The 16,209-nt window shown below is 36.5% G+C and overlaps 1 protein-coding gene across 2 annotated transcripts in view; it reads right to left on the reverse strand.

Moving 5' to 3' along the window:
* The window catches only part of RSU1 (Ras suppressor protein 1), a 214,171-nt gene that overhangs the window by 48,856 nt on the left and 149,106 nt on the right, over positions 1-16,209 (reverse strand). The window contains exon 9 of one of the 2 annotated variants that reach the window (XM_074192927.1): positions 7,456-15,280. The exons of the other annotated variant lie outside the window; for it this stretch is intronic. Coding sequence (XP_074049028.1) covers position 15,280 — 1 coding nt within the window. The 3' untranslated portion in view covers positions 7,456-15,279. Of the gene's footprint in view, positions 1-7,455; positions 15,281-16,209 lie in introns of those variants that run through there. 2 annotated transcript variants of the gene reach the window in all.

Here is a 16,209-nt window from a genome sequence, read left to right on the forward strand (position 1 = left end):
ACGTTTATAGAAATGGCACTGTAAAAAGAAAAGGAAAAAAAACCTACTGAACCAAAAGTCAATAAAGTCAGAGTTGACACATAATCAAAGGGGCAAGAGTTATCTGGAATAAAAAAAAAAAAGCTGATGATACTCATCATGCTAATGAGAGTCCCACACCTGAGCATGGCCTTGGCATTCCAGGATATTGGAGGTCCTTCAAGGGGCTCCAGTCTGCATTTTGAGATGGGACCAAATCCTTCAGTTTCAGACTTACTTAATTTAATTAGACCCAACGAAAACTTATTAAGCATTTATTTTGTACAAATGGCTACTGCATTACTATTTGCAATAAACTAAGAAATTGCTGATATGCATTTGGTAGAAAGAGAATCATCATTTAGAATTTCCTTTAATCAAAGAAATCATAAATCTGGACAAAAAACAAGTACAATGTACCATACCAGGTTCTAGGGTTACAAAAACCCAAACACCCAACCTCAAGAAACTTAGACTTGAAGTTTCATGGACAATGATCTTTTTTTATTGTACTACATTACGGAAATGTTTGTTTTATTTCATAATTTTCTTTTTTACAAAAAAGAAAGTTCTACTGGGAGTGAAGTGTGTGTGTGTCTTTCTGTGTGATTAAAGAGGAAGAGAATGATAATAATTGAGAGAGGAGGTATCCAGAAAGGCCTCTTATGGAGGAAGCAGCAACTGGGTAGTACTTTCAAAGAAGACAAGTTTCCTCTGAAGCAGAGGTGAGAAGGGAGAGCACTTCAGATCTAGTGCAAAGGCACTGAAGTGAAGAGGATGTTGTATGTGTATGTTGTATGTGAGGGGGAGCAGTATATTTTATCTGGAACAGACTGTATCAAGAGGCAATGAGGCTGCAAAGCAAGCAAGATTTTGGCCTCTTGGAAAGACCACTTCTGGGCCATCATGTTCTATGAAGCAGAAACTCAGATGATTTTTTCCATGACCACAGTGAACTGAATCTTTTACACCTACCCCAGAGAGGCACAGGCTGCATCTACAAAGATCTACACTACTCAACTCCTTGAACATGCTGTAATGGCTGTACAATACACTTTAGAATTCTTAGAGAAGTTTAAGAAAACGTGAAGTGGGTTACGAAGGGAAGGATGGGAAGCAGAGGACATAAGGATACTGGGGGGGGGGGCGGGGTTACTGGAGATTATGAAGAAATCCTGCCTGGTGGAATTCATGAGATCACGAAGGGGAACAGAGGCTGCAAAGTCTAAGAGATGTAAGACAAAGTCAAATTCCAATAATGGCTTCAAGATTTTCAAGATGAAAAGAATACAGGGTATCTATCCTGGATAAAGTGTGTGTGTTAATAAGCATATACGAAATTATTGTTATTGTCTTCTCCTGCGTCTTTCAATTGGCTCTGAAAAACTCAACTGACATCAACTGAAATAATGGGCTGTAAAATAAAATGATCTTATTAGTAGGGTAGCCTTTAAACCAAAATGATTGTACAGTGAGTTCTTCAGGAGGCGACACTTCTGAAGTACTCTATTCCCCTAGATGAGAGGTAAAGTATGGTTTGAATTATTTCTTCGATATCATGTAAATGAAACTTCTGAATTATATATAAATTATTGATAGTTATAAAATACCATTACTAATACAATGTGCTTACAATAATAAGAGTGATTAAAATTGTACATGACTTACCTATTCAACAGTAATATATGAATACATAGTCTTTTCTGCTTACTGTCATTAAAACATACTTTATTGCTAATTGCTTTAACAATATTTATTCCATTTAGTCATACACCACATAATTCTTCAACTGTCAGTAACTGATAACCTTTGCAATAATAATAACTGAAAAGAAACACTCCCTCCCCCCGTTCAAGAGCAAAACTATTGATTGTAATAAAATCTGTATCCATTAAAACGTTTTGGTAAAATAAATGTGTGTTTAAAAGTAGGGGAAAAACACCATGCAGAGAAATACTGAGGTATACCAGTGTTTCTCATATTTCTGACAACATATTAACTAATCCGGCAAAAAAGATCCTTGATATGTCATTTGCTGACTGATGAGTGCACAGGGTTGAGGCTCAAGCACAAAATTTTATTGCTGAAGACATTTTCATCTGCAGCCAAATCACCAGGGAAACACTTTGTCAAACAACTTCATTCGGCAGGGAGACTTTGTGACAATATTGGCATCTTAAGAATTTGTTCTGGTTTTTCCTCCTGCACCTTCCTGTCTGCAGTCTGCAATATTTACGGCAACCCTGCAATTCATGCCGACATTTGGTTTAGCACCCCAGAGCGGGCGAACGGCTCGTGTTTTATCTCACCTGCAAATTTAAAATAAGTGCTCAGAAGTTGTATTTTTTAATATATAAATGAGACAATATATTTGGGCCTGCACAGTTTAACACCAAATCCCCACTCTACATGAATAGTACTTGACCCAGCAGTGGGCATTTGCAAGGTGAGGAGCTGAAGAGTCTTAATCTTTCACTTGAGAAGTTTGGATTGAACTAGAATGTGAAGACTATGGACAAGAGTTCAAAGAACAACCAGCAAGCCAACAAAGGGACTTAGAGGCATGCTGATCTCTGTGTGCTACATGTTTGGGGAGGGGGGTTAATAAAGCTGTAAATCCACTATCTCTCCACAGGCAGAGGGCCCCATTCAAATCCCACTTCTGACCTTTGGGACTTCAGGACTTTAGATAAGTTGCTTAAATTCTTGGGACCTCGGAGGGATGGGATGGCCCAGGAGTTAGAAAGTCATAAACTAGAGATTTTTCATATGTCTAAAAGAAATTCCTCTAATTTATATGACAGCCATCATATTTTAGAGTATTCATTATGAAATATAATCCCAGAGAATTAAGAATATTCGTTATCTTGTTCAGAGAAGTGTTACTGACTTGAATGACATCATCTGATCAATTAGCAAGGACTTATTTAGGATCTATTATGAACTGGGCATTGATTGTCCTCAGAGCCAGGGATACAAATATAAAAGATAGTCTCTTTTATGACCTTATATTCCACTGGCACATACTGGCCTCAGTTTACAAGACAACTCTTGGGAGTTTTATGGGCAGCTAGGTGGCACAACGGATAAAGTGCCCTGTCTAGAGTCAGGAAGACTCAGTTCTCTGAGTTCAAATCTGTCCTTGGACACTTACTAGCTATGTGACCCCGGGCAAGCCACTCAATCCTACTTATCTCAATTTCCTCATCTGTAAAAATGAGCTAAAGAAGAAAATGGCAAGCCACTTCAGTACCTTTGTCAATAAAACTCAAAATAAGATCAGGAGATTTGGACTTGACCAAAAAACTGAACAACAATAATCTGAAGTCCCTAAGCTAAAGAGCAGTGACCCATATACAATGGTAGAAGAAGTTTACCTAGAAGTTCTCTATACAAATGAAATCACAGGACTGCCCCCCAAAAACCCCCAACAAAAAACTAAAACTAAATCCAAAAATCTATTCTGACAGTGACTTATAGTAAAAATGAAAACCAGAGCAATGTGGACTCTGCTGGCACAGAAAGAGGTATGAAGAACTTATGCATCAGAAATACACATCTTATTTCCTCATTTTTTTGTTTAAAGATCACATATGCTAGAATTATTCATTTCATATGTCTGAGCAACTGTTTATTCAAATTAATCTAAAGTTTGTGTTTATTTTGTTAGGCATTACTTTTACTGATCATATTATTTATTTACCAGTTGTTCTGGGGTCATAGGTATAAATATACAAAATTCTAGTCCCCAAACCCAATGGCATAGGCTCTAAGGAGTCACAGAAAATGGACTCCTAAAAAGGAGGATTTTGCAACAAGGAATCTACAATTTAAACTAATTCATCTCTCTCTCTCTCCAGAAACCTAGGGATTTTTTCCTTTTCTCTTTCCACTCAAACATTTTAAGTGATGCATGGTACAAAGTATCAGCCTCTTGCTAATTTTGTCAATTTGTTATTGTTTTATGATGCATAACATCTTAGTCAGTAAACTACCATTTATAATACCTCTACTATGTTCAGTGGATAAAGCACTGGGCCTAGAATCAGAAATTCAAATCTGGCCTCATACATTTATTAGTGATCTGACCATAAGATAGTCAGTTTAACCTTAATCCCCTGAGAAGGAAAAGGCAAACCTCTAATATTTTTGACAAAAAAAACCATGGACCATACTAGCATGACATAACCCATGGGGACAAGAAGAATTGAACATGTGAACATCATCACCACTACCACCACCACCATCATCATCACCACCAATCATTGCCATTATCATCATCACCATAATTATCACCCTTACCATTATCATCAATCACAACATGCTACACACTTTGATAAGTAGAAGTGATACTTAGACAAAGACAGTGACCCTGCTCAAGAAGTTCAAAGTCTAATGGGTAGACAACATAGAAATAACTATGTGCTATACAGATGTGTGTATCAATATACACACATCCCCATGCATATACATATATGAAAAAATTTTCAGTTTATAGATTTATTGATAATTTACATGTAAGTATATGTAATTCTTCCTAAAATAAAGATCTGAGCATATCATTCTCCTCCACCCATTCAATAGACTCCAGTATAGACTCCAGTAACTCCTTCTCACCTCCAGAATCAAACATAATATTTTATAAATGCATATCAATTGATTGATAAGATATATAGAGAGAATAAATTGAGGATAATCTCAGAAGGAAATCATAAGTTTAAGAAAGACAAGTACAGAAGGAATCCAGGGAAGCTAGGAGGCAGAGAGGAGTAGTAAGGGCATTCTAGGCAAGGGTGATGAATGGTGAAGAAAATATTGCAGAATCTGGTGGAGTGTGGGTCTGAGGAAGAGTATAAAGGATAATGTCATCAAATCGAGGAATTCATGTAAGGAAGTGAGGTGTAAGAAAACAAGATAGATTTCCAAGAAAGTTATGAAGGACTTTGAAGGTCAAAAGGAAGGTTTTATACTTGATCCTGGAGATAATGATGGGTGACCATACTTGATTGAATGGGGCAAGGTGGGGAATTGCTATGTAGCAGACTTGTGTTTGAGGAAGATCAATCTGTTGGCTAAATAGAGGGTGGAGGGGGTCAGAAGAGACAAGAGGCAGGGAGACCAACCAGAAAACTAACCCTATGATCCAGTGATGAGGTGATGAGCACCTACTCCAGTGTGGATGTAGCATCAGAAGAAGGTACAACAAAGAGATGTCACAAAGGTAAGAAACGGTAGTATGAGCACCTACTCCAGTGTGGATGTAGCATCAGAAGAAGGTACATCAAAGAGATGTAACAAAGGTAAGAAACGGTAGTAATGGCATCGAGGTCATGTTTAAATGGAGAGACAACTGTTCTATTATCAACAATACTGATTTTAAATAAAGTAGTGGAGTCAGAGAAAAGAAGATAAAAGATCAGTTTTACTATTTCTGCCTACATGACCTTGGACCTGAGGGCTCAGGTTCCTCTTGGGTAAAATGGATGATATTTAAAAGTATTGTACAGCTCTAATTTCCTCATCCCAAGTAACCTGTTATCTAGTAAGGGTGCTTGGCTTTCCAACCTTGTCAGTTAGTGAATGACTTCCATATGCTTTCAACAATGAGTCAGTTGTTCCTGGCTACTGATTTACATACATGTTCTCAGATATATGTGCAAGGGAAAATGGGAATGTCTGCTTTGACTTTGGACAAACACAAATATAATATGAAATTAGATCATCATATTTATTCTTGAAATCCAATTTAAAGCATTCCTTTCTGTCCAAACAGATGACTATCCCCCACCCACTGACCCAAAGAACCCTGCAATAACAATAATCTATGTAAAAGCACAAATCCTGTTAACTTATTTGTAAAAGACATGTGATCATATTCCTCAAGTCCTAGCAAATAGCTGATTTTTAATTTCTTCATTTTTTGGCTCAAATCATGATTTCTACTGTTCATGTTTATTCATTAAATAACCGATGCCTACAATTCAAATGCCATTCATAAGAAAGTAAAAGATAAATCTCTAATCTTTTCTTACACATGTTTTGTTCTTATATATTATATGTTGGTAATGCAATTTACTGAGAAGACAAAAAAAAACTACCACTATATATTGTAAACAAGAATAGTTTCCAAAATGGCATATGTACTGCTATCCATTCTAGCAATACCACTTGGAGAACCTGATGGCAGGAAGTATGGAAGGGTATCACACAAATACTTCTAGCAGTCCCATAATGCTCTAACCCCCTGGATCCTAGGAGACAGATTTGGAGAGCTAGATCTAGTTCACGTACATCTCCAGCTGTTTGCTGGATCTTTCCAACAGGATATCCCATAGGTGTCTCAAACTCAATGTGTTCAAAAATGAACTATCCACGCCACCCTTCCCCCTAAACTGACTTTTGGGAATTTAATTCCCTTTACTGTAAGGCTCCAGAATATCTTTCAGGTTGATTACACATCACTCCCCTTCATTAACTCTACATCCTGCCAAATTGTCCTAGTTACTGTTCCCCTTATAACATTCTCATCCTATTTCCTGTCTCCATGAGTTTATCTATTAGATACTACCTAATCTCTCATGCCTCAAATGCTCTTCTTGTTAATGTCTCCCTGAATCCCTATTATTTCAAGGCTCCATTCAAGTGCAACCCCCTCTAAGAGGCCTTTCTCAACTGCCCCCATCACTAATCCCTTTGTGTCACACCCATGTGTATTTATTTCATATATATATTCTACTTACTTCTCTATGGATATGGCACATTTCTTTAAAAAGAAGGGACTGATTATCCATTATTTTTGTTCATTGCTGTCTTCTAGCACAATGTCTGGCTGATGGCAGGCACTTAATAAATGATCATTAATTGAAAGACGGGATGATGTCAGCCAAACATATAACAGTTACTGAAAATATCAAGAATATAATTAATTCCCTGAAAAGCTGTGCCAAAAAGAATACCTTAAGATATGATGGCTAGGTTCCAAATTATAGCGATTTCTGTTAGACATATGAAAATCTTAAAATATTTACAACTTGTAAATGGAACTCATATCATATTAAAGGCAGTCATTAACTCAATATAGCTTAGCACATGTTATGAACACACACTTAATTTATGCTAATGTTTCTTAAGAGCTTTCTCAGTCATAAATTGTACTTTATCTCTGAAACTAGAATTCTACAGAAGCAAATGAGCTATTATCTTACTGCTGCATTTTACTGCATTCTCTAATAGTGACTTAAATTCGAGCATTTTATATATCATATATTCACTCTCAAACGTTAAAAAAAACAATGCCTCTGTGACAGTAACATCATTGTCAGTCACACATATATAGAGGGAAATCCTCAATTTCCTTTGATATTATATTGTTTGAGTCAAGTTGGAACTGTCAAGCCCACCTTTCCCTCCCCGACCTCACCCCCTCACAAACCCCACTTTCCCCCACCAAAAAGGGGTTTCTCAGTGGGTCTGAGTGGGCCAGAATGAGATTTTTTTTTTGCTTTTGTCCCATCAATTCGATCCTGTGGCTCTTCCTAACCTATAAGAGAGTTCTTCTAAAGCACTGTTAAGAGAAGGATGGGGAAGTTTGTGTTCATGTTCATAGATGAGGGGAAGGAGAACAGTAGGAAGAAAAAGATTTTAACCAAGCACAGTTCAGAGCTTGAAACATTTAGGCAAGATGCCAGTACATGCTATGAACTAATTAATACCTAATGATGTCTTTGCAACAGCACTTTTTTTCTTTCATGAAAACATTCTGGAAAACTAATTATAGATCTAATTATATTTATAGGAAACAAGAGTCAAACAGAATCTGTGATTTTTGAATACCTATGATTTCTCAGAGTCCTTCTTCACAGGCATATTTTTCCCCCACTGAAATGCTCCAAAACCTGCAATGCTTTTAAAATATAAATCTATTTCTCCTCAGACTATCAACCACATAGCCAAAGGACAAAATTATTTTTCATAACTTTCTAAAATATCATGTCAGAGTTGCAAATTCAGTAACATAAATTAGGATTTAGGTCGGTCAGGACTGTTAAAAGTAAGTTCCTTCATATATTATTTTAGAGATTTTTTTTTAAGTAGTAGAAGAGTACTTTGCAAAGGTGTCTTCTGTGTGTGTGTGTGGAGGGAGAGGGAGAGGGAGAGAGATATGGGAGTCCCCTAAATCCTGAACACATTTTACTTCAGATTCGGATCTTTACTCTCACAAAATATGTTCAGCCTAGCCAAAGAGATCCTCAACCAGTGACCAACTTTCCATTGTCAAGTTCTCCTTAATCCAAGTTCCTCTGTGATCTTCTCGAATTGATGCTGTCTCTATTTTATTGGGACACAGTTGTTTGTTTCCATTTTGTCTTCCCCATTAGCCTCTGAGATTCTTGAGGACGAGGACTTTCTTGTGCTTTTCATTTTATCTCCATCACTTAGCACAATACACACTTGACCAAATGACTTTGCAGAACAGGTCTTCAGCTTCATATTCTGCTCGCTAATGGGCACATCTATCTCAAGTCTTTCTAGCACAAGAACTGATTATCCTGTCGTATTCAACAGGTATGATTAAGGAATGACTGGGTTCCAAATACTGTTTGAAGGACTAGGGGTCCTAGGAAATTAAATCTGAGTAAGGTAAGACCATATCTGTATTTATAGAGTTTCTAGCCTAGGAGGAGAATAAATATATCTATGTGGATAACTATAATACAAAGTACTACAGGAGCAAGGCACTAGAAAGGTAAAAATAGAATGTTCTTTGAGATCTCTGGCAAGAAGTACTGAAAGTGAGAATAAATTCTTACTGTATTTTGCTGGAGGTATTTAAGGGAATCTACTCAAACTTTGATTCTAAAAGAAAAATAACATGTTTCCTTTTGTGTGGCCTATTCAATAGACCAAGGATTTTTCCTTCCAGTGAAAAAGCAATTTTCTTTTTATAATTCTTAAAGAACAGCAACAAAATAGAACCAATACCTCACATTGCTTACACTGAGCTTCACTATCAACTCACAATATTATAAAATTGAAGTACACTATACCTTTATGGACAAGAGGAAAGAAGTACATACAGGCTATGAGAGATACTCAAAATAGAATTAATTTTCCTTTCCAAAATTATAATATGGCTGTTCATTCCTCTCCACCTGGCCTTTTCCCAGCTACTATACTTCCCCCCCCCCTTAATTCACCCTCTGAGGTACACCTCACCTTCATGGTACGATGAAGAAAACAAAGAAGTTGGAGACAGAGGACCCACTCCTACTACTGAATGAGTCAAGATAATTCACTTTCTGGATTTCAGTTGACTTGAGAACAATGGCTTAGGTCTGTTCCAGTTGTAAATCTATGATCTGATGTTCTTCTTTCTTCCAATTATGAATAATTAATTAATTGATTTAACTAATGAATATAAAGTAGAAATTTATTAATTAGCTGATTTAGTTTTACTTTTTAAAAAAAGTTTTATTGATAACTTTGTTTTTAGATCAGTACTTTCTTGTATAGACTTTATCAAGTAAAATTGATCACTAAAAGAATGACATTTGAGGTAGTTTAATTATCATTTCGAATGTGAAGTATCCTTCCCCCTCTCCCCCCCCACCTCTAGGGAGAGAAGGGAGTTTCTGGTTCTTTATGCACTCATTGGAACAAAGACTGGTCACTGAAATCAATGAGTTCAGCTCCATTTTACTGGTGGCATTTCCTTTGGGCATACTCTTACTTTCCTCTGAATCAGTTCATAAAACGCTTCCCTTAATTTTTCCTAATATTCATCATTTCATAGATTGTAATAATATTCACCAGAATGAATACTATTCAGCTCTGTTTGGTCTCCCAGCTTGTGATAGAACAAAGACTTGAGTTTAGAGACTCAAAAGAAAGGGGTCCTCGGGAATGAGCTTTATTATTATACAGTGCAGCAAGCAGAACAACAACAAAAGATCATACAGACACGTGTACTATGTGGCAGTACAGACAGACAGAGGTTTGGCCACTCAGATGCAAAGAAACTCACTCAGCTGAAGGGGCCAGAGACTTGGACAGTGGTAATGGCAGAAGTACATGACTAAAGCAGTGGGCTGGAGAAGGCAAGTATTACATCTTAGAAATGGGCTTGGGTGATTAACAGGTAATTGATGCCAGATGTGATCAGTCAATAAACATCTAATATTAGAAATAACAATGTATATTTATTACATAGATAAGAGTGCCAAGACAGGCAGATACAGATAAATATAAGAGGTATAGGAAGATCATTCCTAATTAGACTTAGATGAAGCAGGGAAATTTCCCAGGTCATTCATCAATACCAGGTTCAGATAGAGTTTCTTTACTGGAAGCAGAAACTGGGTAAAGGTTTGAGTTGGCAATGAGAGATCCTAGGGATGAATGGATCACAGCCACCACAGTCAGTGAGGAGTCTTATCCAAACAGAAGCTTCAATCTTAACTGCTTGACCAAAGAGGGTCAAAAATACTCAGGGCAGTGGAAAAGGACAAGCTGTCTTGAAATACTTTCATTTATCCTAAGTGACTCTACATTGGAATCCTATCATTTGTATCTACAACATCAAATAATATATTTTAAAAATTATAGTTGTCTTCTTAGTTTAATACATTTATCTACAATAATTTGTTCCACTATTCCCAAACTGATGGGCTCCCACATCCTTTCTAGATTATTTTCGTTTGAATTACAGTACTACAAAACGCACTTTTACCAATATTTTGATTCATTACTATTCTAGGATGGGAAGTTTATGACTCTAACTTGAGGTAGGTGCCTAAAAGTGGGCCCATTAATTAAATAACTTTTTCACAAAGGGAAAAGAATCCCACTCCACTTTGTCTTTCTCATTCTCTTGGACTTTGGAAAGAATGTATTTCTCTCCCTTCCAGAAATGTTAACTTTGCCATCAGGAAGAACTGGTGTTCATTTAAACTTTCCTCTTAAAAGAAATAAATGGTCATGTCATTACTATCCTATGTACCAAGCAAGGGAAAATCCAAAAGAGTCAAATTGCCTTCTAGTTTTTTCACATTCTCAACAGACAAATGAGGTGTTTTATTTTATTAGAGAAATTAGAATACCACTGAACTCTGAACAGCTGAAAATAATTGTTTAGCACAGAGTGCAGAACATGGAGATGGAGATCCCAGGTTCAAATAATGCCTCTGACATTTAAAAGATTTGTTACTTTGTAGAAGCTGCCTCAATTCTGTGAATGTTAGCATCTTCATTTATAAAACAGAGTGAATACTACCTGGCAGTTCTACTTGAAGGGAAAAAAATATAGTGTTCCAAACGTCTTTGTGCAGTTTTGTTACTCAAGTCATATATACCTAGTTAAGTAGGGCAAGTCGCTAAGTGTTGGGCTATCACTATCATTCTCAACTTATTAATGCTTGAATTCTACCAGAAACTAACCACTTGGCACAATTTATAATAAAAGGTATAAAGAGTTGTTTATTTTTAGAAAAGAATAATAAAGATACTATAACTACATAGCTTACCATTATCATAAAGAACATGGTTATTATGCATAACACTGTTCTAGGTGCTTTAGGTTCCAAGCTAAATTCACTCTGCTGCTTAATTTCATTCAGGAAAAATTTATGCAATATTTGTAAATTATAAATTTTGAAAAATTTCATTTCCTCCAAAGAATGGAAAGGAATAACTTGATGCATAATACCATAAATTCCTATAGTATTTTTCTAACTTTTAATATCAATAAAATTTATTTTTCAATTAAAAATGATTAGGAAGACAGCACATTTCAACAAATAGTATGTTTGCTTAACAATAATGATGCTCTAACATATGTAGAGTACTTTACAGTTTTTCCTTTCTTAAGGTTTTATTGACATATTTTATTTCTACAATGAGCATTAACAGAATACTCCCATTTGTTAGATGTCTTTAAGCAATAAAACAAAACAGTTATAGCATTTCACAATTTTGGAAACTCATTTCACCTCTATATTTTTCTTTTTTTTAGGTTTTTTTTGCAAGGCAAATGGGGTTAAGTGGCTTGCCCAAGGCCACACCGCTAGGTAATTTTTAAGTGTCTGAGACCGGATTTGAACCCAGGTACTCCTGACTCCAGGGCTGGTGCTTTATCCACTGTGCCACCTAGCCGCCCCTATATTTTTCTTTTTAAAAAATTAGAAGACCATTATTCTCCACACAATAATATGACAAATGTGTGTCATATTATGTACCCTAAAACTATCACTATATTGGGTACCTGTATTACTATTTGACACTCTAAAATCATAAATGAGTATTGTATTAATAGTAATTCTTACAGATTTAAAGTGTCTTCTTAGTGTTGTGGGTTATTTAATAAATTGCTCTCTTGGTTCTGCTCCTTTCATTCTTCATTAGTTTATAAATGATTTCAAAATTGTTCATTTTTAGAATATTAATGTCATAGTAAAAATTATTCTGATTCTGCTGGCTTCACTCTGCATCAGTTTAAAAATTCTTTCCTTGTCTTTTTGAAATCATTCATTTCCTCAATTCTTACTGCACAATAATATTTCATCATATTCATAGACCAGAACTTATTTGGTCATTCCTCAATTGCTGGGGATCCTTTTCTAGCAGTGGTGGTCATCGTTTTTATTGCTGCTTAAAAAGATATTTTTGTATAAAAAAGACTTCTTCCTCTTTTTTTTTTTAATTTCTTTTGGGTATCTGTCTAGCAATGATATGGCTGGTTAAAAGTTTTGTCTTATTTGTTTACATAAGCATTATATCCATATGACTGTCACAACCACCCTATGGAGAAGGCAGTAATGATATTATTAATATTTTATAGATGATTCCAAAGAGGATATAGATGTGTATTCTAAGATCACGTGGCTAGGGAATAGTGGAAAAGGGATTATAATCTAGATCCCTCCAATTCTCAACAGAGTGTTTTTTTGTAACACACCACGCTACCTCCCATGAAATAACTTTGATACAAAATCAAAATAAAACCCAAATGAATGTCTAGCACATAAACCTCTACAAGGCAAGGACCATCTCCTTCCTGAGCCTCTTTAGTACGCTACAGACCATTTCAATTTTCCTTAGGTTGAAGGCATCATATTTGAGTGACTAAAGACTAGCTGGGGAATGAAGAAGGCTTACAGCTATGGGCTCATTAATCACCTTTCCATTACAATAGAGGCTTACAGGAAGATGGCTAAAGCCATGCAATAAGGCTTAGCAATTTTTTATGAACACTGGGGCTTTCACTTAAAACAGTGTTGGTCTGTGCTAAGTGTGACTAGTAGAGGGTCATACACACTGGATACGGTCAAGGGATCATGATGACAACAAAGATGATTTTTTTTCTTGGAGAGTAAGAGTGGAAAGAAAGAAAATCAAGGCACAATGACAGGAATGGAGCTTAATTTAATAAATCAAGAATGTGCACAAACAACAAGGTCTAAAAGGCAGTTTTTTGCTTGTCATTTTTTTAGAAAAGTTAAGCCATGAATGTCTGCTTAATATTTAATACAAATTGTATTATTTATAAGGGAAACATATCATTTACTAATACAAATGTAAAGTATGGAATTTATTTTGATTTGATTTACTCAAATTATCTTTACAAGAGAAATTAATTTTTTATACTCACATATTATCCCAGATCATCTTTAGCACATGAATTTTTACTAGAAAGCAGTTTAAAAATTTAGACTTTATAAACATCAAGGTCTCCCATCAGTGGGATATTGTGTCATTTTTGATGCCTACTGAGAACTTGGTTTTGAAGTTTCTGTTAAAGAATGAATTTTTGAATGAAGCCATGTTTCTGCTCTGCTCTCCTGTCTAGGTCAAGAGATGATCTTCGGTTAATGACAAGATTTCTCCATTTCTGTATCTCGACAACTTTGCATCTGGAAATCATAGCTTATTCACATTTACATTATTTGAAGGAAAATGCCAAATGCTCATTCTTCATGACTCCCCCCCCTTTTTTTTTACCTTGCTCGAGCATAAGCAGATAAATTCTCAGTGTCACCACGGCTGAATTTCCTTGCTATTTTTATTTTCTACTGACAGAATATTCAAAGCTGACAAATGTTGTAGAACAGACATAGTTATTAAAAGCTTCAATTTACAGCAAATAGTGACAGTTTGCTTTTGCTGCTCATAAAGCAAAATCGAAGAGGTGTAAATACATGGAAAGGTGAAACAACAACACCCGAGACCCTTCTTTAAGCACTTCTAATAAGTAGTATTCTCCCAAAGTGAACAACAGGTTGCTTCTGGAGGTGTTTCTCCAAAAGATAACCAAGAAAGGAACACCAGATGGCAATTTGGGGTGCTATTTTAAAATGGCTTACTGTTGTGTATAAATATTGGTGAATTTACTGGAGAAAATTAATGTGTGTATGTGACCCTTCTATTTGCTAGAAAGGGTCCAGGACACCTTTGATTCTGCTTTGGATACAGGATTCAAAAGCACCCATTTACTTTCCCAGTGTTGCATGCTTATGGTCTCACTTTTTCTATCAGAATAAAAACAATAAAAAAGACGGTAACCACTGTTTAGGGGAAGAGTGTCGACTGACCTAGTCCTTTGGCTTTCCCTTATTCTTTCAGCTTCTTAATTCTTGGTCATGTCCCTAGAGCCCAGCTCCCCTATGGGTACAATGTAGTAAACTGGTAATCAGGATCTTTGTAGGTGAGTAGTTTTTGCTAATGGTTTCATGAGCTAGAGCAAGGGCTAAAACTGAAACTAAAATGGGGCTGGGGAAGGAGGATTACCTATAGATTTCAAAGAACACCAACAGAGAATGCCCCTGATTAATCAGAGCTAAAAGTAGCTCTAATCATTACTTTCACTACATAGCATCCTAAGAATGTCTAACATAAACACAAAAACACAAAGCAGGGAAATTATATCCTTTGAATTTTTGGGGGGTGGTGGTGGTGGTAACGAGGGGGAATAACTTTAAGTTCCACCAGAAAAAGAATTGAGAAACTATAAATGACTTCTACATGGTAAGATATGACCTATTTTCCTTGGGCAACATTTTTAGACAGTTAAACATAACATTACTTATATTGGGTAAGAAATTACTGGCAGTACATGATAAGAGTAGAGAGACTGTAGGAAAAAAAAGCAAGAAGACTCACAGGAAAAGAAGGCAGCAGGAAATTTCCCACCTCAGAAAGGAAGCCACAGGTAGAAGAAACTGCATCCAGAAAGTTGATTCAGACTGAAGTCAGGAGAAGGGTGAATCACCTGACCCAAAGTAAAAAGAAAATCTAAATAAGAAACCTGGGACAAGTCTGTGTATAATATTTGCATTCAGAAGCTAGGGTCCCACACAGACCATTCACAGGTTTGCTTCAGTGGTGAGTTTTCACTCATGTAAGAATTATCAATTGAGCGTTTTGCTTTGTGGAGGGAATTCCCACTGGAGCCCATGGGGGAAAAAACTGAACCAAGGTCCCTGGCTTCACAGAGCTCACTAGGAAGGGAAGGACATGACAGCCACAGAAAGAGCCATAAGAGATGGTGAGTGTGCCAACAGACTGTTGAGGTGAATGAAAGATTATCTGGGGCTACCATTGGGAGAATGTCAGGGAAAACCTCCTGGAGAAGGAAATGGGCCAGGAGAGGCCAGACTGGGGGAGACAAGGGGGGGACAGGCTGAGGGAAGGGTATGAAGTAAATGAATAAAGTGAAAAATGTGTTTGGGGAAAGAGTTAACTCCTGGGGTAAGACTGGAAAATCCAAATCATTCAGGGTTTTGAAACCTAAGCTAGGGAACTTCAATATGGATTTCAGAGGCAGTAGGGGTATACCATACTTCAGGAAGTTTAATCTGGCAACAGAATAAAAAATGAACTACTCGGTGGGGAGTGAATGGCAGGAGAGGCTGAAGGCATGGAGATTGGCTAGGGGGCTACTGTCACAAACAGGGAACACGCCTTGAAGATTCAGCTAGAGTGTGTCAGCAGGGATGGAGACAAGGGATTGAAAAGCTTGTTATGAAAGGAACTCTTCAAGACATAGCAAGTGATGAAATATGGAGATGAGTGGGAGCAGGGGATAAAGGGCAGAAGAGAGAGGGAGTTACCATCAGTGGCATTATAAGCTTTGAAATGGAACAGATTTTTTTGGGGAGGCAAGCGAGAACCTGATGAGATCAATTTTGGAGATACTGA

Source organism: Macrotis lagotis, chromosome 7 (genome assembly GCF_037893015.1).
Source record: "Macrotis lagotis isolate mMagLag1 chromosome 7, bilby.v1.9.chrom.fasta, whole genome shotgun sequence".
NCBI classification, from domain to species: domain Eukaryota; kingdom Metazoa; phylum Chordata; class Mammalia; order Peramelemorphia; family Peramelidae; genus Macrotis; species Macrotis lagotis.